The 26,493-nt window shown below is 40.9% G+C and overlaps 2 protein-coding genes across 7 annotated transcripts in view; one reads left to right on the forward strand and one right to left on the reverse strand.

Annotated features, from left to right (window-relative positions):
• MRRF (mitochondrial ribosome recycling factor) overlaps positions 1 to 533 on the reverse strand; it is a 58,866-nt gene extending 58,333 nt beyond the window's left edge. For 2 of the 6 annotated variants that reach the window (XM_003833118.7, XM_055117663.1), the window contains exon 1: positions 340 to 533. In XM_003833118.7, the coding sequence (XP_003833166.1) occupies positions 340 to 533 (194 nt within the window). Of the gene's footprint in view, positions 1 to 3 lie in introns of all 6 variants that reach the window. The other 4 variants (XM_024930059.4, XM_008958637.7, XM_008958636.7 and 1 more) reach the window with 4 other exon arrangements.
• On the forward strand, positions 426 to 25,351 carry RBM18 (RNA binding motif protein 18). The gene is made up of 6 exons (XM_003833120.4): positions 426 to 563; positions 3,739 to 3,867; positions 13,396 to 13,522; positions 17,744 to 17,830; positions 20,003 to 20,088; positions 23,305 to 25,351. Exons 2-6 carry the CDS (start codon positions 3,755 to 3,757, stop codon positions 23,462 to 23,464), a joined length of 573 nt encoding a protein of 190 aa, XP_003833168.1. The 5' UTR covers positions 426 to 563; positions 3,739 to 3,754; the 3' UTR covers positions 23,465 to 25,351.
• The last annotated feature ends 1,142 nt before the right edge of the window (positions 25,352 to 26,493 follow it).

Here is a 26,493-nt window from a genome sequence, read left to right on the forward strand (position 1 = left end):
TACCTATGTGAGCTTCCGTTTCTTCATTATGGGAGATAATAATATCTACTCCTATGGGATTGTTCTGAAACTCAAACGTTCCCGTCAAGTGTGCGGCTACTCTTTAGTAAGTTCCTCCAGCATCCCCTAAATTCCTAGCTGGTTAAAAGGAGCCCCGCCCCCACCCCATGAGACTCGCTCCAATGCCACAGGTCCCGCCCTCAGCCTTAAAGGTCAAGCTGGACTCGAACGGGTCGGGGACGGTAGTCTGGTCCCCTGAGGTCCCCCAGAGGTCCCTGAGTAAGGGTCTCTGGCACCCAGATCACACGCGCCCCTCGAGGCCCTGTCAAGGACACTCACCAGCTATCGCCCAGGTTACTAAGGAAAGACTCGTGCGACGGCGGCGACCGCAGCTGCGCGGACGTCGTGACGTCACGAAGCCAGGAGGCGGCGCAGGCGTAACGCGTCACGGGCGGCCTGGCAGCTGGCGGCATTGAGGCGGACGCGTCTAGAGGTCCGTCTGACCGCGGCGTCGGGACCTGGTTTCCGGGCATGAGCTGAGAGCACCACGCCGAGGCCACGAGGTGAGTTCGGCCGCGACATGTCCCTGCACCTCAGCGATGGGCCCGCTAAGAGGTCTTACAGGAGGCCGCCCTCGCAGGACTGCATCTCAGGCCCCGCCCCGGATTGTCCTGTCGCTGGCCCGGAAATAACAATCCGAGTAATGACCCTTCGCCTGTAGGAATTCGCAGCCAGAAATCGGGAAGCCAGGGTTCCAGGCATGACCCCACCGCTTGCTGTTAGGATCAGGTGTCTCTTCTTCTCTGGATTGCACTTTCCCCAGATGACTATTTCTGGCTTCCAGAGTTACTGCAGCTCAGCTGGAAAGACAAATGTAACCGCGTTTTGTGAACTCTGGTAGTCTAAAGGATTGTTGCTATTGCAAACGCAAAGCATTTTGATAGTCCCATGACGTCTTGATCTTTTATTACCCTTTACCTTTCCTCAAAAAGCCATATTCTGAGCTGTCACCAAAATTGTCTTCTTTAAGACTCACAACGACCTCGTGAGACGACAAATTGTACCCGTTCTAGGAAGGAGAAAGAAACTAAGTCTCCGAGTGGAGAAGCGGCTTGCTACATCTAGTAAATATTAAGCACCAACCGTGAGACAGGCAGTGTACTTAAGTGCTAGAAATAGAACCGTGATCAAGATTGGCAAGGTCCTGTCCTGTGGGAGCTTACGTTCTAGTGAAGGAAATAGAAGAGGAAACATTAAGTAATACATTGAATTAGCATTTAGTAGGAGGAAAAAGATGGAAAAGTGGCTATGATATAGAATAACAAGGAACTCTGTTTAGGAAAGCTTTTCTATCGAGAGGATGCTTAAAGAAAGGTCATGTGACTTGCTAAAGGCGCAGTTACTAGGTGCAAAAGTCAGGATTTGAACCCAGACCCGCATAGCCTGCACTCTTACCAGTAAAACACGGTACCTTTTCGTGGTAATAAATATTAATAGCTATTGGTATTATTGCTGATTTTAGACAAGAGAAAATCAGAATGTCCTATCATTCAAGTCCCAGATGTCATCTCCTTTAGAGAGGCCTTCCCTCCACTCAATCTATAGTCGTCGAGTCCCTGTCACATCACCCTGCTTAATTGTGTTTGTAGCATGTATCACTAATTATATCTTCTTTATTTATTTTGCTTTTGTTTTGTCCTGCTCCCCTTCCAAATACAAGCATCCAGAGGATAGGGACCTTGCTTGTTCACTGCTCTGACTCCAGTAACTGGATAAGTCCTAGATAATAGAAGCAGTGAATTTATTTTTTGAATGAATGATTTGTTTAAAAAGTAGGGAGAAAGGAAAGCAGAGGGAAGACAAAAATGTGTCTCCCCTGGGATTAAATTTATGTCTGTTTCACCTTTCTCCCAGGAGGTAAGAACAACAGCTGTGGCTTTTTCATTTGTCTATTTCAGTACATAGCCCAGAGTTTAACAGTTCCTAGTTGCTTGACTTACATTGCTGAACAGATTAAAGATGTGAATGGGAAAGGAAGAAAAATAACCTCATGTGCAGGGTATTCAATAAACAATTACCTAGGGACTGCTGTGCTAGACTTTACAGGGTGTGCTGAGATGATTAAGAGGTAATGGCAGTTGTTGTGACTGCCTCCATGGTTCCTGTAGTGCTGACCTCTGAGGTACTTCTGGGTATAGGATATGTGTTCTCTAGCAGGGACTTCTGAACTCTGACACAGCCTGCTGTCCTCCCAGCCCCTAAAGCTTTATTTCACATCTGTCGTCTCATTTTTGGTCCTCGAAGCCTTAAGTTATAAACAGGGCAAAATTTATTAAAGATGGGTAAACTGAAGCTCAGAAAGAAGTAACTTCCAGTGGAAATGCCACAGTTTGTGCTGGGCATGGTGGCTCACACCTGTAATCCCAGCACTTTGAGAGGCCGACGTGGATGGATCACTTGGGGTCAGGAGTTGGAGACCAGCCTGGCCAACATAGTGAAACCCTGCCTCTACAAGAAAATACAAAAATTAGCCAGGCTTAGTGGCATGCACCTGTAATCCCAGCTACTCGGGAGGCTGAGGCATGAGAATTGCTTGAACCCGGGAAGTGGAAGTTGTAGTAAGCCGAGATCGTGCCACTGCCCGTGAGTCTGGGCAACAGAGCGAGAGTCTGTCTCAAAAAAAAAAAAAAAAGAAAGAAATGCCACAATTTGAAACAATGTCTTCTGACACCAAGGTTTCTGCTCTTTCTACTGCTGTCTCCATCATAATCCTCTTTTCTCCTTGGCTGTGAGATGAGACATTTCAGGAACTAAGACTAGTAATAATTTAAGCTAACATTAATTGAATGCTTCCTAGGTACCATGCACGGTTCTAAATGCTCTAGGTGTATTAACTCAGTGAATCTGCACTGTAATTTCATGAGGCATTATCCCCATTTTACAGATGAGGGAACTGAGGCCAACAGCTGTTAAGTAACTTGCACAGGGCTACACAGCTAGCAAATGGTGGAACTTGAATAACTAAGGAGGAAATTAGTCTCTTCTTCTTGGTCTGTCCCAAAAGAGTAAGCATGATAATAGCTAGTATTTATTGATTACTTACTGTTGTTAGATACAGTATTTAGTGATTTTTTTTACTGTCTTTAATCTTCACAACAACTCTATAAAATAAGCACTATTATCTCTCTAGATAATGAGGAAACTGAGGCCTAGAAAGTTCAGGTAATTCATCAAGTCATACAACCTGCTTTCAAACCCAGTTCTGTCTACGCACAGATTTCTTATATTGCCTCTTCTCTTTGCTATATTGCCTCTTCCATGAGGAAAAGGGATGGAGTGCTGCTCTTCCTTACCCATCCCTTTTAATGCCATTAAGACTCTTCCTGGTGGTTTCCAAGGCTTATTTTGGGTGACAGTTGTTGAACTGAAGTATCATGTAGTAATAGAGACTTTGGCCTCCTGCCCAGTCAGCCTCTGGCTTCAGAGGAGGAAAACTTTAGTTTCTCCACACAGAACCACGCCCCTTTCACCTTAAATGGCAGCTTGTGTGCTCTGGCTGCCAGAGCAGTTGTCCCAAGGGAACTGGTTCTGGGGCCCTGGTTGTGGAATCACTGAGGCCTTTGAAGGACTGCCCAGAGGGCATGCCCTCCTTGAATAAATGTTTGTTGAGTTGAATTTGAAGTCTTGTGTTCACACATTGTTACTCCCCTCCTGCCTGAATGTTCACATTTCCTTTAGTATTTCATAGACATTGATGGAAGCAGAAACCAAAACTCTTCCCCTGGAGAATGCATCCATCCTTTCAGAGGGCTCTCTGCAGGAAGGACACCGATTATGGATTGGCAACCTGGACCCCAAAATTACCGAGTAAGTCTAAGTTACCTTAGTTTTTTACCTACAATATTGGGATGTTTTGTGGTGATGATGTCAAGAAGAATTTTCAAGGGGTGTGGGATATACTTTGACCCTTTTACTTACATCGTGTCTTCGGAGAGATAAGATGTTGTTAGCCTGTTATCTTGTCACTTTTTTTTACATTTGGACTCTGCTACTGCAAGGACACAGACTTGGGTATCCTTTAATCCATATACCTGTTTTTTCCTATCTGCCAAAGACGTTCTCCCATTTCCAACTATCCTGGTACCTAGTAGCTCTAGGGAATTATTCTCTAGAATCAGCCTTGGGAATACATTTGTACCCAGAATAAAGGAATAAGCAGAAGTCTCAGTACCTTTGCAAACAGGCAGAGGAGACCACTTGACTGTAATTCATATTAAGAAGCCATAGAACTATAGAAGGTCAGAGTTGTAAGGAACCTTAGAAATCATGTCCCTTTGGTTTTCATTCATTCATTAAATGATTTGAGTGCCAAGTGCCATGCTAAGCAGTTTTCAGACTTCTTAAATCTGAAGAACCCTGTCTTAAAGTAAAAGTAATAATCAGAGCTGTATATAAAATAAGAGCTCAGAGTTGCTCTGACTAAAAGGGAGAAGAGATGGAACCAAAATCTTTTGTCAACTACTACCCTTTCTTTGGCCATCCCTGTATAGGCTCTGTAGAACTTCTAGGGCTCCATAGAGCACACCTGACAACCTCTGATGGGACCCAGCTTTTTTATCCTACATAGAGGAAACCAAGTCCCGAAAGACAGAAGTACCTTGCCTGAGTTCACGAAATTGATTGAATTGCCCTGACTCCCTGCTCTTTTACATCACAGCCATTAAGATGAAAAGGAATTTCTTAGCTGAGAAAATTGAGAGGTTTTTCCCTTCTGCCAGTTGTTTGATAGGGGGAGGGTGATGGTTGGTGGCAGAGTACAATGAGTGGATTGGCCTGTATGAGGTCAATGCTGAAAGCCAGATTTTTTGTTTGTTTGTTTGTTTTTGTTTTTAAGACAGTCTTGCTCTGTTGCCCAGGCTGGAGTGTAGTTGCACAATCTTGGCTCACTGCAACCTCCACCTCCTGGGCTTAAGCGATTCTCATGCCTCAGCCTCCCGAGTAGTTGGGACTACAGGCATGCGCCACCATGCTGGCTGATTTTTGTGTTTTTAGTAGAAATGGGGTTTCACCATGTTGACCAGTCTGATCTCAAACTCCTTACCTCAAATGATCCACCCACCTTGGCCTCCCAAAGTGCTGGGATTACAGACTTAAGCCACCATGCCAGGCAGAAAGCAAGTTTTGAGCATATCATCAGTCCTAGAAGTTACTCCCTTTAGAATAGTGTTAAAGACAAGGGGAGGCCGGGCACAGTGGCTCACGCCTATAATCCCAGCACTTTGGGAGGACGAGGCAGGCGAATCACTTGAGGTCAGGAGTTTGAGACCAGCCTGGCCAACATGGTGAAACCCCATCTCTACTAAAAATGAAAAAATTAGCCAGGCATGGTGGTGCATGCCTGTAGTCCCAGCTACTTGGGAGGCTGAGGCGCGAAAATTGCTTGAACCTGGGAGGCGGAGGTTGCAGTGCACGGAGATTGTGCCACTGCACTCCAGCCTGGGCGAAAGGTGAAGGGAGGAGATGAGGAAACCTGCTTCTTTGAGTGTGAGATGAGACAAGGTATATATGAGAGTTAAGATTAGGAAAGAGAAGAAAAGGATATAACCTTATAAATCAGGATTATAACAAAAAGTTCCTTAAACCTGCTCAAGCTCATATCAGCCAAATGTAAATATATGCAGTTCCCTTAGAAATTATGACAGTATTTAAGATGTGTTGCCCACATATTATGTTATCTTGGTCACAGGGACCCTAGAGTGGATTGCATTTATTTCAGTTCTCTTTTATGGTTCATGGCTTTTGAGGGTGAGTATATGAATCTGTCCAACCTCTCAATTAATGTCTCTTCATCAAAGAAATTTTTTCCATCATCCAAAACCCAGGCTATGAGGGGATGCTCATAGTGGTTTCCATTCCCACCTCTGCCTGTCTAAATGGAAATCTAAAGTGTGGAAACAACGTTGGTTGTGTTGGCTGCACTTCTCTGTAATGAGACTTTTGTTCTAATTGTGTCCTGCTGCTTGACGGGAAGGTTCAAATGGGCATTTGCCACCTCAGTTTATGTCATAAGTTGGAGTGTGTGGATTTTTTTTTCAATTAGAACATTGGCAGGAACATTGAATCAGAACTTTCCCACTGATATGTCTGCTCTTTTTACGTCAGGCCAGAGGTAGACATCAAGTAATAAACTGTAGATCAGAGCATGCTGGCTGGAAGTGCTGGGCTTTCCCTGTGGCTGGCTTCTCCACTTCTGTATCACAAAAGACCATTTTTATTATTTTTTTCTATACATTCTTTTTTCTTCTTCTTCTTCTTTTTTTTTTTTTTTTTGACAGCTCTGTCACCCAGGCTTGAGTACAGTGGCACAATCATAGCTCATGGCAACCTGGAACTCCTGGGTAGCTGGGACTACAGGTGCTCGCCACCATGCCTGGCTAGTTTGTTTTTTGTTTTTGTTTTGTAGAGACAGGGGTCTCAGTATGTTTCCTAGGCTGTTGTCAAACTCCTGGGCTCAAGCAATCCTCCTGTCTCAGCCTCCCAAAGTGTTGGGATTACAGGCGTGAGCCACTATGCCTGGCCATCCTATGGATTCTTTACTTTAAAACATTTTATCTGTCAAACAGACTGGTTTATTAAATTGTAATAAATTTATGCTTAAAGATATAACTACCACTGAGCACGGTGGTTCACACCTGTAATCCCAGCACTTTGGGAGGCCGAGGCGGGTGAATCACAAGGTTAGGAAATCGAGACCATCCTAGCCAATGTGGTGAAACCCCATTTCTACTAAAAATACAAAAATTATCCAGGCGTGGTGGTGGTTGCCTGTAGTCCTAACTACTCAGGAGGCTGAGGCAGGAGAATCACTTGAACCCGGAGGGCAGAGGTTGCAGTGAGCCGAGATCACACCACTGCACTCCAGCCTTGGCGACAGAGCAAGAATCTGTCTCAGAAAGAAAGAAAGAAAGAAAGAAAGAAAGAAAGGAAGAAAGGAAGGAAGGAAGGAAGGAAGGAAGGAAGGAAGGAAGGAGGGAAGGAGGGAAGGAGGGAAGGAGAGAAGGAGAGAAGGAGAAAGGAGAAAGGAGAAAGGAGAAAGGAAGAACTACCAATCATAGCTTATGGTTAACATGAAATGTTAATATTACCTCATTTAATTTACTTAATTAAAAGGAACCTGACATTTTAGTAAAGTAAATCTTATCTTGTAGAAATAGATTATTTCCTTCCATGTTTTTGAAATACAAAAACTTCTGGATCTTGTTCCTCTGAGGGCATGTAATGGTGAGCCTGGATGAACTATAAAATGCAGTAATTCCCAAACATTGAAGGATTACATAATGTAACTTATGTGAATATATGGTACCTGTCTTGTGGTGCAATCTCAAAAAGTATTGCTTGAATCCAAATCTCTAAACTTCTAATGACTCTTAACAGAAATTTGCAGAGCATCCTCCAGCTTTCCTGTTTAAACCTACCTTCTATCCACAAATTGCTGCTAGTTCCTACCACTTCCCCATTCAACAGACCCTTCTTACCTCTCTCTTTCCTATATGTGTCCCTACTCTCCACCTGATCTCTTTTATAAACTGATGTGAATACATCTCCCATTCAAATATTCTTTTACCGCTTGTTAGAAGACATTATAAACTTACTGTTATGAATGAATATGTAAAACAATGACAATTTTTTTAAATAACCACCTTTCCACCTGGTTTTTTAGTCTATTCTGTGATGATTTCTAGTCATTCTATGTGTGTGCCTGTTGGTTATTAATCTGAGTCCTGCTCAAGTTACACTAGGATGTCTATCAGTCTTCTCCCAACAGAATATGCGTTTATGACTGTCTAGCACTTTAATATTACTCGTCTTGTTTGTTTATGTTCACTCTGTGGTTGTAATACTGACCATTGGCTGGGCGCAGTGGAGTTCAACGCCTGTAATCCCAGCACTTTGGGAGGCAGAGGCGGGCAGATCACGAGGTCAGGAGATCGAGACCATCCTGGCTAACACAGTGAAACCCTGTCTCAACTAAAAAAGAAATACAAAAAATTAGCTGGGCATGGTGGTGGGTGCCTGTGGTCCCAGCTACTCAGGAGGCTGAGGCAGGAGAATGGCGTGAACCCGGGAGGCGGATGGTGGCTGTAGTCCCAGCTACTCGGGAGGCTGAGGCAGGAGAATGGCGTGAACCTGGGAGGCGGAGCTTGCAGTGAGCCGAGATCGCGCCGCTGCACTCCAGCCTGGGCGACAGAGCAAGACCCTGTCTCAACAACAGCAAAAAAATACTGACCATTTTAGGGCTATGTCAGATGCCAGAAATATTTATATGACTAAATACATCTTGGAGATTAGGATTTGAGGGAGTGATGATGCATTCTTGTTTATGGAGTTAGCAGATTCCAAACTTATGTTCTTTCCACTATATTCTGATTCCTGTCAACTATATTATATGTAATAATTTCTTACCTACAGAATGAGAATGTTCAGCTAAATGATCTGAGCATTACTTCTAGCTCTAGACTGCATGAGTCTGTCTTACATAACCCCTTAAAACTTTGTGAGGGAAGTGGAACAGATATTATTTTCCCTATTATATAGGAAATGAAGAGTGAAGTGAGTTGGCTTAGTATACTGAAGTAATGATAATTTCCACCACCTAATTTAGTGTTTTTTTGCACAAATATTCTAATTTTTGAACAGTCACAACCAAAAGTATCCTATTTTAAATCTTAAAATGTAAGGTTTTCTTTTTCTTGGTTGTGAGACCCAATCTAACTATAAGCATAAGCAATACCTCTGAATATCATTATAAGTGCCATCCACAAAGAAGCTGAAAAACTTAATGACCTCAGACATTATCTATTTTCTACACTGTGGTTTTCTTTCTAAAAGGGATAATACCAACTTTCTTTTACAAGTATTAGATGTGCTGTGTAAAATGCCAAAGTTGTAGCTGCTGTATTATGCATATAGAAGTATGAAAGAGAACAAAGCCCATGGAAACGCTAATAGAAGGAGGAATCTGAGTGGAGGGAAAATCGTAAATAAAGGCCTATAAGTACTAATAAGAAAGATTGTTATGTGTTAAGTAGAAAATGAGGAAGATCTTTCTGACTTAAGCAAAGTTTGAATACTGGATGGGAATGAAAATAGTGGCTGCATAGATAGAATACTCTCAGGTTAAGACAGGGTCTTTAAAATTCATTCAGACAAGCCTGAATTTCATGAAAAAGAGACTCATTGTGGGTGTTTAGCAGGAGGCTGACATCATGAAAGTGATGTGGGTTTGGTTTTTGTTGTTGTTGTTGTTGTTGTTTTCTTTTTGAGACAGAGTCTCACTCTGTTGCCCACGCTGGGGTGCGGTGGCTCAATCTCAGCTCACTGCAACCTCCACCTCCCAGCCTCAAGCAATCCTCCCACCTCAGCCTCCCAAGCTCAGGCAATCCTCCCACCTCAGCCTCCCGAGTAGCTGGGAGTACAGGCGTGTGCCACCACACTCAGCTAATTTTTTTGTAGAGATGAGGTCTCACTATATTGCCCAGGCTAGACAATGATGTGTTAGTAGAGAAATTTTACATCGATATGTAGGATGAAGGGCAGAAATTGAAGATGAAGATTAGCTGAGAGAGATCACCATGAACCAGTCAGGCCATCGATTATCACCTAGATAGAGACAGTGAACTTGGAGACTGATGAGTGAGTCTGAGAGATGAGGAAAGTGATTGAAATGGAGTGGAAGGTTGAGGTGATCCTGAGGTTTCTTGCCTGAGGAATATAAAAAGATCTTGTTCCCCCTAACCAGAGGGATAGCTGGAAGGATCATCAGTTTGTGGCAGGGAGGAATTCAGTTTGGGGTGTGTTAAGCAAACTTAAAAGCAGTGGAGAGCCATCCAGGTGGAAATGTCCTCCTGATACAGACTTTCAGGGGTAAACTAGGTAAGCTGGAATGCAAGGGAAAATAAATGCATGAGCATGCAAGAACAGTGTGTTCACCCCCGAAGAAACCTGTTTCTCTCTCAGTCCATTCCTTATGTCTCCTCATTGTCCATACTTCTTTTTATGTCTTGGTTTACATGAAACAGCCTTCACTGTTTGGTTACTTAAATTGGAAACACAATAAGACCATATAATAATGTACATATCATAAAACATAAAGACCCATCTCATAGTAATTTCTATATCCATTTATAAAGAAAATTTTCTCTACAACAAATTGTGCATCAAAAATAATATTAAATGTCATTTCATGGGCTTCCAATTGCCTACAACCCGAAATTAAAATTCCCTCAGCCTACGACATCCTTCACAACCTGTCCTCTGCCTACCTTTCAGCCCCATCTTACTGGCTACCCCCACTCTACTCCAATGGATCAGACCCTTTTTCACCTTTGTCTTTAGTACTCACTCACACTGACACAACCCAGTCAGATATCACTCCTTTCACAAAGCTCTCCTTAACCACCACCTTCCCTGCACCATTGGTCTTCATTCTGTGTGCTCGTATTCATCCCTCTGTGTACAAGCATCCCATTGATTTGTAATTGTTTGATTACATCTCTCTCTGTCTTAACTAGAATGTGAGGTTCTTGAAGGCAGGAACCTAGTTTTATTCATCTGCATAGCCCATAAGCCTGCTTGGCTCTAGACACATTGTAGGTATCTATTTTAACATTTGTATAGATTAATTATTTCTGTGCCATTAGGCAGAAAAGCTGTCTTAAAGACCAATTACAGAAAACACTGATTAAGTTGCAGATATATGTGTGGGGCTGGTGTGCTAATTTTCCAGCTCCTGAAGGCTGCGGGGCGCACATTTCATTAAGTGAAGCAAGCCTCTGCTGAGTAGTGTGCTCTCCCACACTTCAGCAGCAGATAAAAGTGCTTGCAGATGTGAAAGCAAGATCCTTCAGGCTTTTTTCACTATCAGAGCCTGCAGTCCCCATCTCCAGGAAGCAAAATAGTAAACATTTCATTCCTTTTGTTTCGGTGTTCCGATAATTTTAAGAAATTATCAAACAAGAAAAGAAATCCTGGAGAAGTTGAAAGACACAAACCTAAGCAGATGTTCCTGGAATCTTAAGGTCACACTTCTTGGGCAGAATGTGTTTGTTAGCTTTACAAAGAGTAATCTTTTGTTGGTGTGTGTTTTTTTTTTTTTTCTGAGTAAATTAAAATTCATTTCTTAGGAAATGCCAATCGTGTTACCTTCCTGCTTCTAAGCAGAGTGGAGCTAATGAAAAGATGACCAGCCCACAGTAGCCTTAGATTGTCTTTTTTGTTTTTTTTGTGTGTGTGGTTTTTTGTGTGTGTTTTTTTTTTTTTTTTGAGACGGAGTCTTGCTCTGTCGCCCAGGCTGGAGTGCAGTGGTGCAATCTTGGTTCACTGCAACCTCTGCCTCCCGGATTCAAGTGATTCTCTTGCCTCAGCCTCCTGAGTAGCTGGGACTATAGGCATGCGCCACCATGCCTGGCTAATTGTTTTGTATTTTTAGTAGAGACAGGGTTTCACCATGTTAGTCAGGCTGGTCTCGAAGTCCTGACCTCAGGCAATCCACCCACCTCGGCCTCCCAAAGTGCTGAGATTACAGGCATGAGCCACTGCGCCTGGCCTAGATTTTTTTTTTTTTTTTTTTTTTAAGAATAGGTTTGACTCCCCATTCTGTGGCAACTGGCATGGTGTTAAGATTTGAATAGGCTTAGTAATTTGAAGATACAGCTGTGAATTAAAGACCCTGGGGGAGACTCTTCTTGCCCATCTTTGTGTGTGAGAGACTCACCCTTGCTGTAAGCCTGTTCAAAAAGTCAAGTAAAACCACACATTTGCACTTAAGGTGTCTTCCTTTCCCCTGAAGTCACTTCCTACATTTTCTCTAGTGGTTGAGGTGTCCTGATGGGAGTTGGGAAGTTAGAAAGTAGGGGATCATGGTGGTTTTACCTTTCAAAATAGACAAGATTAATATCCACAATATGCCTTGGGATCCTTGCATTTGTCCCAGTACTAAACCTGTATTATGTCTTTCTTGTTCCACTGTGTCAGATACTCGATCCAGGATATTGGACTTGCTTGTTAATGTGCATTAGTATCAAATTTAGTATAGTGTATGGTCCATTTCATATCTTTCTGCCTCCCAAAGGAGATTCTTGCTCAAGAATAAAATTTTGATGAGTTTCTCTTAGAAAACAATGTGAATATAAATGTGGCTATAACGACAACTTTACTGACTCCCTGTGGGGTAGAATTCCCAGTAATAACAGATTTAGCATGTGGGCCGATACCTTTTTAGTATCACAGGGACAGCATTGTTTAGAGAAAGCCTTGACTCCATTTGAATAGCACGGAGGATGCCAGGAGGAAGGCCAAAGGGAAAGGAAACGGGAGAGCTGTTGGTTTGTCTCACCCCCACATCAGATGACAGGAAGTCGGAATTGAGATTGGCCACAGCAACCTGTTAAGGCCACATCTGTTTGAATAACTTAAAAGCTCTGTAGAAACCAAGTAAGTTTTGGAGTAAGGAATTTAATAGAGGATGAGGGGCAGAGTAGTGGTAAGCAATAGCTTGGAGTGAACATCCTGCCAGGAATAAATTTCTCCCTTGACCATCTGTATTCTTTACTTGACCGTACCCTAGAGTATAAACTGTTTTAAGGCAACTGAGGTTGGTTAGTTACCCATAGCTGGGTGATTTATAGGACTGGCCAGGTTCCCCTGCCCTTTGTGAAACCGGCCTCAGTCACATAGTTGTTCCACATTGTCCTAATGTTCAGTCACATCAGTCATTGAAACTCTCAAGTGCTATGGAAGTATCACTAGCTGTGGTTTGATTAATGGCAGAGTTTCTCACAAGTGCAATTTGGGTCTAAGAATTAACTACAAAATCTAATAGGAAGATCTTCCAGGACTGTTTTTTTGTTTGTTTGTTTGTTTGTTTGCTTGCATGAATGCATATATGTTTGTTACTTTGTTTATTTTTGAGATAGGTTAGGCTTTGTCTTTTGGAGGATGGGTGTGTGTTTCTGATGGAGTTATAGTTATTCACAAATGCCATTTCATTGCCAAGGAATTAAAAATAAATAAATCAACACTATTTTTGAGCTTTTCTCCAAAAGAAAAACAAATAGTGCTTGTAGGCCAGACAGCTGTTTGTAAGGTGTGGTTTTTTTGTTTGGTATTTTTGTGTTGGACAGATGCATAGCCATGACAATTCTAGTTCCCATACCAAATAGAGAAAAACAACTCTGTTTGCCAAATAAACTAACATAGCACTTTAGAGGAAGGCATGGGGCTGGGGCGAGAGATTTCATCCCTGGGGTAAATTATCTCCTGCTTTTATCTCACACTTCAGGCTGAGTGGCCAACAGAATTCCCAGAGCATACTCATGGACTCTTCTTTCTCCACAGATACCACCTCCTCAAGCTCCTCCAGAAGTTTGGCAAGGTAAAGCAGTTTGACTTCCTCTTCCACAAGTCAGGTGCTTTGGAGGGACAGCCTCGAGGCTACTGTTTTGTTAACTTTGAAACTAAGCAGGTAATTAAGCTTTCTCCCCATTTTATAATATTTATCAAGCTCTGTCATAATTATTTGTGCATGTCTCTTGCCTACTAGAATAGCAGTTCCCTGTAGGCAGGAGCCATGTCTGATTCATCTGTGTGCCTTACACTGAGTCCTATAAGAGATCCTCAGTAAACAAATGAATTAGTGGCTTTCACAATTCACTGTCCCTTGGCCAAAGTTTAAGGCAACTGACTCACCTACATTTTTGACCAAATGCACTGGGATGCCCACATGGAGCACATGTACATCCCCCTCCCTATTCTCTTTTGTTTGTTGCTTTACTGGCTGGCCAACTGACAAAGCCTTCTTTTCTTTCAGTAGTTTTGTCCTGTGGTACAGAAACCTATCTGTGATGAGACACCCACAAAGACTCTTTTATTATTTCTTCTCAAGGTCTCAGAACAAATGCATATAAATTTTAATGTATGTAGAAGAGCGCATTCACCTTCAACCATGATATATACATGGATCTCCTTGTATTAAAATTTAGTCCTTGAAGTGGAAGTGCATTGATAAAGAAATTGAATTTGATTGTTACTAAATGTAGAGATGCCGCATAGTACTTATAAATTTATTCATCATATGTAAGAACATTGCATAGTTAACGTTATATTAATAATTTAGGCCTGGCTCATACCTGTAATCACAACTACCCCAGAGGCTGAGATGGGGAGATTGTTTGAGACCAGCCTGGGCAACATAGTGAGACCCTGTCTCTAAAAAAAAATTTTTAAATTATGTGTGATGGTGCACCTATAGTCCTAGCTACCTGGGAGGCTGAGGCAAGAGGATCACTTGAGCCCAGGAATTCAAGGCTGCAGCAAGCTATGATCACACCACTATACTCCATCCAGCCTGGGCGACAAAGCAAGACTCCATCTCATCATCATCATCATCATCATCATCATAATTTGTATGAGTGTTTTTTATTATAAAATTAATGTGTGAATATTATAGATGAAAATATAGATAACTGAGAAAGAAAATGTAAATCACTTGGCCTAATACCCAGAAATAATCACTGTTAACACTTAGTCATATATCTTTCCAGTCTTTTTGTTTCTTCACATTCACACACACATAAACACGTTACAGTGTTGTAACACACAAATGGAATCATATTATCATGTTTATCATTCAAAGTATACTAAAATTTTTCTACCATTTAATCACATCCGGGTAACATTCTGTATCTTGATATTGTGGTTTCACTGGTGTTTGTATGTACGTGTGTGGAGGGGAGTAAAATCATTAATCTGTATTTGAGATTTGGGCATTTTATTGTATGTGACTTAGACTGCATTTAAAAACTAATCATTTTTGATGACTACGTAATGTGAATATATCATATTTGACTAGTCCCCAATTGTTAGCTATTTGGGTTGTTTCACTGGTATTTGGGTTGATTCACTAGTATAAATATCACAAGAGTGAGTATTTTTACAGCTCTAATTATGTATATCTGCCACATTTGTGGAGATGGAATGGCATCATCAAAGTCCATGCATAGTTTTTCTTAATAAAACTGCCAGATTGTCTTCAAGAAATGATATATCAGTATGTTCTGAGATTGTATGGTAGTGTCATTTCTCCTTGCCAGTGCTGGGTATTTTTTATTTCCTCTAATTTTTGTACATATGATAGCCAATAAATAATACATTGTTACTCTAATTGTTCAAGTATTTTGAGGGAAGTGAAATAATGCAATATAGAATTAGCATTCTTTTTTTTTTTTTTTTTTTTTTGAAATAAGGTCTTGCTCTGTTACCCAGGCTGGAGTGCAGTGACACAATCATGACCCACTGCACCCTTGACCTCTGGGTTCAAGTGATCCTCCCACCTCAGCCTCTGCAGTAGCTGGGACTACAGGCACATGCCAGCATGCCTGGCTAATTTTTGCATGTTTTGTAGAGACGGCATTTCACCATGTTGCCCAGGCTGGCCTCAAAACTCCTGGGCTCAAGCCAACTGCCCTTCTCTGCCTCCCAGAGTGCTGGGATTCCAGGTGTGAGCCACCACACCTGGTCAGCATTTTTAAATATTTTATTCTTTCTTAATGATAAAATGAAGTGTGGTGAGAATTCTTTTTTTTTTTTGAGACAGGGTCTCTCTTTGTCATCCAGGCTGGAGTATAGTGGCACGATCACAGCTTAGTGCAGCCTCAACTTCCTGGATTCAAGTAGTTCTCCCACCTCAGCCTCCCAAGTAGCTGGGACCACAGGCACACACCACTACCCCAGCTAATTTTTGTATTTTTTGTAGAAGCGGGGGTTCGCCATGTTGTCAGGCTGATCAAACTCCTGGGCTCAAGCAACCTGCCTGCTTCGGCCTCCCAAAGTGCTGAAATTACAGGCGTGAGCCACCATGCCCGGCCTGGGAATTGTTGCAGACAACTAAAATCAGTGATCAGGTTTGGCATAGATGTTGGTTTAAAAACACTGGGTTAGAATACAAAGCCTAGTTTATATTTCTGTCTTTTATTTATTAACTTTGAGCAAGTCTCCTAACCTCTTTTGGCCTCAATTTTCCGTCTAAGAATGGAGATTAAAAATACATATCCTTCTTACCTTATGGGAAGTTGGGAGAATAGATGAAAGTATAAAAAAAAGTAGACATTTAATAATATTTTTAAATATATGAACTTTGAAATAATGTGTACAGGTAGGAAATTATTTTAAAAAACATTTAAAAATAAGATGCCCCTGCTGGCAGCTTATTACTGCTCCTACTTTGGAACTAATAGAGTGCTCTATGAGTTCTCATTCACCAAATGAAACTTAAAAGAATAAAATGTTTCTTACCTGTCACTCTAGCTTTATGTGCTGTAGTGGGGCAAGGATGATTGGTGAATATCCAATGCCTACTATACAGTGAGAACTCAGTAAATATTTGTTAAATGTCGTACTGGTAGGTTCTGGAGGAACAAGAGAATCACCAGTAAAACCAGACTGGAATGCCAACTGGCTTCTATAGCCTCTCCCGCTCCCTGGGACATCCTATTCCTCCTCTGTTCCTTAAGGGCTTCTTCACCCTCACTAAACATGGGTTACACTTGGCCGAATGCCTCATGGATGCAAATGGGGCAAAGAAGGTTTGGCAGGATGGAAAGTACAGCCAGGTTTCCTGGGAATGACCTAGAGTGACTGTTAGCCAGCTTCAGGAATTCCTTTCAACCTTATTACTCCTCTGTCTGATGGGGAAAGGGTCAAGGAACTTTCGGTTCTGAAAACCAGGTGCATAGATTGACTCACACAGATACCTTGCTAACGGTCTCTTTGACTCACTCCTGCTTTTTCCGGCCTAGTTTCCTTGACTCCCATGCCCTTTAAAGCAATTATTCCTCACTATGAATCCAGGGAGTATGCCCTAGTCCAGGATATGGTTCCAGGGCCCTTGCGGGGAGTATAGTTTCTTGACATAGGAGGTGCTACCCTACCTAACGGAAGTGCATATATGGCTATCACCTAATAGGAACAGCACTGTTACTAACATATGTTAAGTGCATATCATATACTTCATGCTTTACATTCTTTAAGTCCTCACAACCACTGAGGAATAAGTATCCATATTATCTATTAAAAATTATACATTATTTATCTATATTTTACAGTTGACAAAGCTAGAGACACTTAAGTGACCTGCCAGATATCATACTGCCAGCAAATGACAGACCAGGATTTGAATTTTTGTCTGACTTTAAAAAATTCACGCCCTTAGCCAGGCGCAGTAGCTCACGCCTGTAATCCCAGCGCTTTGGGAAGCCGAGGGGGCGGATCATTAAGTCAGGAGATTGAGACAGTCCTGGCCAACATGGTGAAACCCTGTGTCTGCTAAAAAATACAAAAAAATTAGCCAGGCGTGGTGGTTCATGCCTGTAGTCCCAGCTATTCGGGAGGCTGAGGCAGGGGAAGCGCTTGAACCTGGGAGGCGGAGATTGCAGTGAGCCGGTATTGCACCACTGCACTCCAGAGCCTGGCGACAGAGCAAGACTCCATCTCAAAAAAAAAAAAAAACAACAACAAAACCATGCCCTTTTTAAAATTCTGCCTTGTAAAATTGTAAACCCTTGCCAGTTATTTACCAAAAACAATTTGTTAGAAACTCAGCCATCAAAGCTAGTGAAGCCCTGTGAGAATACATATAGCTAGTTAAGCACTTCAGTTTTTAACTAACATTTGTCCCTTTCCTGGACAGGAAGCAGAACAAGCCATCCAGTGTCTCAATGGCAAGTTGGCCCTGTCCAAGAAGCTGGTGGTGCGATGGGCACATGCTCAAGTAAAGGTACGTCTGAGAGGCTAGAAAGACAGCAAGCCTCATCCTAAACAAGCCTTCTGAAAGATGGTTGTCCACTTACCCATTTATGTCCCAATCTCTTCACACCTGAAACAGCCATACTTCAGTCTCCTACTTGTATCTACCATGTGTGTTGCCAGATTTTTCTTTTGAAAACATCTCAGGAGGGATTAAGTTCCTTGGTTATTTCTCTCCACATGCCCACTGATCCTGGTTTTGATTTTCTCATGTGGCTAATGTGTACGCTCAGACCTCTGTCATTTCTTCGGGTGGAGGGTTCTTTGGAGGAAAATATATATTTATTTTTAAAATCAGTTGCTCTAGGCATTATTAGACTCTTCCCAGCCTTTGACTCTGTGGAGATTTGAATTTGTTTATTCTAAACTCTTGAGAAATGGGTAGTTTCTGTGAGTGCTTAAAGCACTGGCATCTCCTTACTCCAGAAATCTTGGGAGTTACTACGGTGTGGGTTCGTGGGACTTTGCAGTGTCTGTATTGTGTCTAAGTCCTGAGAAGTAGCAGGCTGCCCTGTTCATTCTGTAATTAGTCTCCTGGGAGAATGCACTAGAAAAGCTTCAGCCACTAAAAAAAACAAAACAAATGGCATTCTGTTCCAGCTGGCACAGAGGTGGTAAAGTGTGTTGACTGGAGCGTTCCCAAGAGTTGATCTGCCTCCTTCTGCAGTGGGGACTCGAAAAACCTGCCTGCACAAAGATGTGTGACAGTTTTGGAGCTGAAATCTTTAGCTCTAAGCATGGTTTTTGATCAGAGGCTCTCTACCCCACTCCCCAACAAACTTCCCAGTAAAGAGTCACAGAGACTAAACAAGACATTTAAGCTCAATGTCCAAGCTGAAAAACTAAGTTCAGATACTTTAGATCCTTCTGAGTATTTCAGGTAATCACAGAGCCTTTTCAATTTCTAGGACACATTGCCTTAAAAATAGAAACAACAAGGAGAATTACCAAATGCTTTTTTACTCAAGGGAAAATCAAGTCTCATTTACCAAACTCGTTTTCTCGTTCTGCATCTCATTGAAAAGGCACGCAAGAGAAATCATCCTCCATTCCTGTCTTTCATTTGAAAATCTCTGTGCCTCACGGTTCTCTTCTCCTGTAAATCTTTTTTGACCAGAGGCTCTTGATTGCTCTTCAATATTATATTTGCTTTTTACAAGAAGTATGTAATTATCTGGCTAGGCATGGTGGCTCATGCCTGTAATCCCAGCACTTTGGGAGGCTGAGGCAGGAGGATCGCTTCAGCCCAGGAGTTCAAGACCAGCCTGTGCAACATAGTAAGACCCTGTCTTTATTTTTTCTAATAAAATTTTAAAAGAATAAAAAAGTATGTAATTATCTGGCATCAAATTAAACTACTACTTTACTGTAGAATGTTTTCTGTATCAACAACTGAAAGCTGTTACAACTTTTATTCTTCACTCAGGCCTGTTAAGAGTTGAATATTATGCTTGGTTGGTACTTTGCAAAATTTAAAGGTTTTTTGTTTTTTGAGATAGGGTCTGGCTGTGTCACCCAGGCTGGAGTGCAGTGGCAAGATCTTGGCTCACTGCAACCTCTGCCTCCCAGGCTCAAGCAATCCTCTTACCTCAGCCTCCTAAGTAGTTGGGACTACAGGCATGTGCCAGCATGCCCGGGTAATTTTTGTTTTTTGTTTTTTGTTTTTTAAATAGAGACAGGGTTTTTGCCATGTTTCCCAGCCTAGTCTCAAACTCCTGAGCTCAAGCAATCTGCCCACCTTGGCCTCCCAAAGTGCTGGGATTACAGGCGTGAGCCACCGCGCCTGGCCAGTTTAAAGTATTTTTAATAAAATAAATATTGTAAGAGGTGATATGTGACAGTTAAGAATATAAGAAGGCCACCCTCCTGTGTGTTTGTACCATCTGAGATATTGAAAGTTGACATTTTTTTCCTACCAAATAAGGAGGAACTGATGGCTGGATGGAAGCTTCTTTTTCTAAACTTACAGCTTTTAGGCCAAAACCATGTGAAGTTTTTCATTAATTCTAAGTGTAAAGTGGTCCTAAAATTGTCTAGAAGTAAGCTGATGATATACTGATGGTATTAGTTTCTGAACCCATCCACTACAGTAAAGGGCTGGTTTCTGCCCATGTGAAGTAATTTCTCTATTTCTCATTTTCAGAGATATGATCATAACAAGAATGATAAGATTCTTCCAATCAGTCTCGAGCCATCCTCAAGCACTGAGCCTACTCAGTCTAATCTAAGGTAAGATGATGTACTATAGAAAGACACAGTAATTCAGGAGCTTCAGCCATTTCATTATTCCATGTCTTCGTTCATAAAATAGTGAGTCTTCAGACTCTTAGAATTTATTAACTTGACGAGAGAGATGTTCAGTTAGTCTCCAGAATGTATACATTTCCTCTCCTTCCATCCACCTAAGGTCATATACTCCCCATTTACAAAATCATTCCCTCGAAAAAGACTGGGTGTAGCTACTACACACCAACCCTTGTGCTTGGCACTAAAATTACAAAGACAGGTCAGTCATTACCCTAAAAACAAGCATTTTAATAAGGCCTTGGGTCTCTTTGGCATTTGTCATTATATACTAATTTTTCCCCAATCTTAAGTTCCCTTATACAAAATTTTAGTTTGCAGATGTTTGATTCTATGTACCATTGCAACAGCCATAACAGTTTTGGTTCTAGTTTGTACAAATTGTTAGTTATTTGAAGTTTAAAACAGGAGAACTAAGGGTTGGGTAGAGGAAGGGGAAGTTAAGTGGATGGTTGAGCAGAAGTAGAAGGTGGGTTTTTTGTTTGTTTGTTTTTTGTTTTGTTTTGTTTTGCCTTGTAGCCTAGGGAGACATTTTAGCAATAACAATAACAATAGCCAGGATTTATTGAGCTTACGCTGAAGCAGGCACTGTGCTAAACACTTTATTTGCAGTATGTCATTTACTTATGGCTGAGATCACACAGATGGCAAATAACACTCAGGATTCAAAGCCAGGTCTATTAGACCTCAAAATTCAGTCTTGTAGTTACTACTTCAAAGAAGCCCCAGGCTGTAAATGCAGGACTAAAACCTGTTCCGGGGCAGGGGAAGAAAATATGTGAAGGAGCATCAGTGATACATAAGGATCAGAAACCAACAATTCTAAAGTCAGGAAAGTGATGCCTATTTGGGCGGAGTACCAAGCAGGGGAAATAAATGCCTTTCTTGTATATTATCTGCACCAAACAAAACAGATTTACAAGCATCTCATTAAACCCAAGGGAAGGTGTTCCTGAAATGTTTTCAGGAATGGTAAATTGGTAAATTTAAATTCATTTTATAGTTATTCATTTAAGTTTAATATGTTTTTTTTTTATTTTGTGCTCTAGGGAATTAAGGGACTTCTGTAGAGTCACTGGGAGCATATATCCACTGTGTTATTTTCCTCATAAGATTTGAACCTCCTTGATCACAGATTGATTTCCATGAAGGTTTTCATAAATCTAACTAACTCCTATTTGAAAGAGATGACTGCATTTATGCTTGGTGGTCTTCATGTTACAATGAACATGTCTTTAGTTTCTTATGATTTGTATATGCCACTTGTTTACAAGATAGCCTAGGGTTTTCCATCTATTTTTTTATCCAGAGGACCTCAGCTTACATCTCTCTATTAACATCTATGCCTAATGAGAGAAGGTTGCTTCCCTGTGACTTATACAAAATCAGTGACCGGCTGTGGCATTAATGGAAGAGGGGCCAGAATGCATCTCGGTAATATATCAGTGTTCTTTTTCTTGTAACTTAGTTTTTAAATTTCTCGCCCATGTATACCTTTCGAGGATCTCCAAAAGCCCATGTATATACTCCTTCCAAGTTTTTCTCACTGGCCATAGACCATTAACAGCATCAAGAATGGAAAATGAAGGTAGCCATAGGCCAAAAAATACCTACTCCCTGAGTGCTCTGCATTCTGATCCAGGGATAGCAATGATCTCAATCAAAAGCAAATTCCTCACAACTTCTCTAAGATCTCCTCTCCCTTCCTGTACAATATAGGACTATTCAGCTCTTAACTTGATGGAGAAGAAAAAATGAGGGCTTTGGTGATGAGTTGAATCCTCACTGCAGTTTGTTAACTGTGTGAACCTTGATCATATCACCACCTCTGCATTTGTTTCTATATCTATAAAACATGCATGATAACCCATGTAGAGCCATTGCAAGGATTAAAAACATTATAAGTAGGTCGAGTGCAGTGGCTCATGCCTGTAATCCCAGCATTTAGGGAGGCTGAGGCAGGAGGATTACTTGAAGCCAGGAGTTCAAGACCAGCCTGGACAACATAGTGAGACTCCATCTCTACAAAAAAAGTTAAAAAAATCAGATGGGGCTGGGCGCGGTAGCTCACGCCTGTAATCCCAGCACTTTGGGAGGTCGAGGCGGACGGATCACGAGGTCAAGAGATCGAGACCATTCTGGCCAAAATGGTGAAACCCTGTCTCTACTAAAAGTACAAAAATTAGCTGGGCGTGGTGGCGCTTGCTACCTGTAATCCCGGCTACTTGGGAGGCTGAGGCAAGAGAATTGCTTGAACCTGGGAGGCGGAGGTTGCAGTGAGCCGAAATCACACCACTGCACTCCAGCCTGATGACACAGCGAGACTCCATCTCAAAACAAAAACAAAAACAAATTCAGATGGATGTGGTGGTGTGTGCCTGTAGCCCTACCTACTCAGGAGGCTGAGGCAGTAGGGTTGCTTGAGCTCAGGAGTTCAAGGTTTTAGTAAGCTATGATGGCACCACTGTACTACAGCCTTGGTGGCAGAACAAGACCCTGTCTAAAAAAAAAAAAAAAAAAACAGTATAAGTAAAATGCACTGTGCCTGGCTCATTGTAAGCACTTTGTAAATGATAGTTTTTATTAACATGCATTCATCAGTAAAAAGAGATTGTATAGGATTTCCAGAATGGTTTTTTTCCATTTTTATTCAGTGATTCAGGTGAAACCTGGGCTTTTGAGTCAGTTTGTATTCAAATCTCTGCTCTATCGTTTACTTGCTGTGTAACATTGGGCAAATGAACCTTTCTGTGCCTCAGTTACATCATCTGCAAAATAAGGAATGTAACCTATCTTGTAATGTTGTTTTCAATTTTAAAAGAATTATTTTTAGTACCTACTCTCTGCCAAGCATTAAGGTGCTAACAGTGTCTGCGTCTGAGGATTAAATGTAGAAATATATGAAGTACTCCCAACAACGTCCGGGCTTATGTTAAAAACTTAATAGATGGCTCAGACTTGATCTGTTTCTTAGAATGAGAGAATTAGTTATTTCTGGCTTTTATATAAAATGTTTAAATGTTTGTAATTTAGTATCTTGTTGCTTCTCTAATATTCCCAAGAGGCTCAAGGAGAGGAACTATACAGGTATTTTCTGAATATACCTAGGCCCACTCTGATCCTCTGCTATTATTTTTCCAGTGTCACTGCAAAGATAAAAGCCATTGAAGCAAAACTGAAAATGATGGCGGAAAATCCTGATGCAGAGTATCCAGCAGCGCCTGTTTATTCCTACTTTAAGCCACCAGATAAAAAAAGGACTACTCCATATTCTAGAACAGCATGGAAATCTCGAAGATGATGGTTGTGAATTACTGTAGCAGCAAAAGCAAATTGGTCTCCACACCTAAAATCGTCTGCCTGTGTACTTTGTAGATGTGAATGGTACTATTCAACGGAGCACAATCACATGTTAGCATTTGGTAACATAATGTTTTTGGATGTTCTTATGGATGTTTCTTCCCTAAACTATGTATGGAATTGAGCATCATCCAGAATAAATAGCGTTGTATCCCAAATTGTGATTTGAACCCTGGGATGCTCTAATTGGCTGGTTGGTTTGGATTTGTAACTCCAGAAACATTCTATAGTGTGCCAGAGCAAAAGGCAAATACACAAAATATTATTTAAATCAGGAAACTAAATATATTAACATCTATTAAAAAATTGAGCATTTTTCTACGCTCATGTGTCTTTTACAACATAAAGAAAAAGTAAAAGGCAGGGAGGGAAGTGAGAGACAGATTTTAAATCATGTTCAGAACTGTTGTTCCAGAATTTACTACGGCAATCCCTCCAACTGGACTGAAAAAGAGAAAGTTCTTGGCAAAAAGGAGCTGATTCTTTGAACAAATGTTGTAGTAATCTGTTTAAGAATTATGCTTATTGTTTCAAAATCCCAACTAGGAAAACATGGTGTATATCTTAAAATTGTTCGTGTTGACAAAACTAGAATCAAATTTAACATTTTATACCACAACACAAGTTCTATTTGGAAATTGAACTTTTATTCTATAGCAATCATTTTTTTCAAATCTAAATAACCTTGCCTTCTATAATAACAAATGTTGCTATTATCATGGGACTTTTAAAATTACATTTATTGCATGGGATTGTTTTTATAGCATGAGAATGTTCTGTTTGGAATTATATCATGGTCAGTCTAAATAGAAAAAGCAAAATTTCTTTGAAAACCTAAACATTGCTATATTGGTCACTATCAAACATACAATTTTCTAATAATTGTGTAGCGGTCTAAGTGGAAGAGATTGCATTATCTTGTGCAGGACGAGGAGAGGACATGCAGTGGGCACAGAAAGTCAATGGAGCAGATGCCGCTGTGGCACCAAGACTGTAATGACTCTGTGTGGTAGGTGGTTTTAAAGGACTGCATGCCTTGGAAATGATTCTTCACTTGGAGAACATACTTGCCTCTAGATATGTTTGTCACTCTAAGCATCCTGAATATAACAATAGAGAAAGATAAGTCAACCAACAGATTTGGGGATGTGTTTCTTCAGCACATTTTGGTCATTTTGATGCCAAGTTTGACATACTGTTTAATTGGGCAGCACCTTTGCTCCTTTACCAGGTATGTATCACTTTGTTACTCCAGGTGCCATTCTTGGTGATGACAGAATGTTTATCACTATCGTTGTTAGCAAGAGGAAGCTTTCAAATATAGGAACTTAACATCTTCCCATGAGTATAAATGAATTTAAGACATTTGAATCAAAACTTCAGTAGAGGGAGGTTTTAGAATTCATAAAACTGGTTTAAGGAAATTCTTTTTACTTTTCCCAAGGTTAATCTTTTTAAATATCTCTAGACATCAAATACTTTCTGTATGTATTAGCTGTGTCTGTCTATGATGCAAGTAACTCTCCTCCTATTTGGGGGATAGTTCAGAGAGGTAGGAGCATTATCTCCCATTTTTCTGGTGACTTCTTGGAGTATAGAATTCACCATTTTATCCGTAAGTCTTCAAAGGATTATGGTGGACTAGAACTTACATAGTGCAAAATAGTCTTCTATTTTTAACAGGAACTTAGAAAAAACTTAGAATTATATATAGAGTTGTTTCCTTTAGAAACCAGAGCTATTTATTTGTATTTAAAGCACTGTTTATTATTTGTACTGATTCTTATCCCTCTGTGTGAATAAATGTAAGACGGTGTCTGTGTGGTTATATCTTCTCTCGTTCACTTACTGGCATAGACTGCAGTTCTCTGACAGGCTTGTTTCCACTCAGGACTCTGGCCAGCATGTCCACGTGGGGTGCTGCTTCTAAGTGCCTTCTCTGCAGAGGGTTCTGGCTAGAGAGTCAAACTCAGAGGCAACTCTCTTTACCCTTTATGCCTGCCTACCTCTGTTGTTAGAGATGAGAATAGAGACCGGCTGTTTCCATTGCAAATGTCACTATTTGAAAAGAAGTTGTTAATGGAAATCTCTGCAAGTATCGTACTGTGTTTAGTCTCTCATAGTAGAGATTTCAAAAGAAGAAATGTATGTATCCTAAATATGCTGAAAGCAGTCTGATGAAAGGTTTTTAAATTTCAGGTGTTAACTTGGTCAACTCTTTGTTAGGAGGTTGTCTGTACTTTAAGTAAAATTATTCTTTGGTTTACTGGTTATTTTGGTTTGCTAAAATTATGTCACTTATAATTTTGATTTATATACAAGAGTGAAGAATTGAAGGAAATATTGAGGAGAGACGTATGAACTATTTTCTTCATCTCAATTCCTATTTTATCAAATGCAAAATGTAATCCTAACCAGTTAATTTTCTATAATTGGTATCTTAGTACTGGGGAGGAGTATCACATGAGGAAAGATTTTTCAAAGCATGTCAGCTGAGGCACAAGAATCGCTTGAACCCAGGAGGTAGAGGTTCCAGTGAGCTGAGATTGTGCCACTGCACTCCAGCCTGGGCAACAGAGTGAGACACCGTCTCAAACAAAAACAAAAACAAAACAGGTCAAAAGTCAGTTGCACAAGTTGTATGAAACCAGGTATTCTGCAGCTCTGTCTCTTGTTTATTAAGATATGCACAGTTTCTGAATCAACAAATATATCTGTGATTCTTTTATACTACTACATAAAAGAACAGGAGTAATTCTTGCCTTATAAATTAAATGTCAGACATTTCCTATATGTAATCATTTGTTCCTAAAATATGATTTAGTCCCAGCATGTTTATCCCTGTTTTCTCTTTTTCTCTCCAGCTCCTATCTAGTTCTTCAACAAATCCTGTCAACTCTACCTTCCAAATGCCTCTTGAATCCAGCCATCTCACCACCTCCAACACTACCACCATTTTTCTTAAAGCCA

This window comes from Pan paniscus, chromosome 11, assembly GCF_029289425.2.
Source record: "Pan paniscus chromosome 11, NHGRI_mPanPan1-v2.0_pri, whole genome shotgun sequence".
Lineage (NCBI taxonomy): Eukaryota > Metazoa > Chordata > Mammalia > Primates > Hominidae > Pan > Pan paniscus.

Excerpts from the sequence above, each read along its gene's own strand:
- RBM18 (XM_003833120.4), top strand. The coding sequence starts at position 3,755 with ATGGAAGCAGAAACCAAAACTCTTCCCCTGGAGAATGCATCCATCCTT. Across the intron at positions 3,868-13,395 it reads CTGGACCCCAAAATTACCGA|ATACCACCTCCTCAAGCTCC; the intron begins GTAAGTCTAAGT and ends CTTTCTCCACAG. Across the intron at positions 20,089-23,304 it reads CCTACTCAGTCTAATCTAAG|TGTCACTGCAAAGATAAAAG; the intron begins GTAAGATGATGT and ends TTATTTTTCCAG.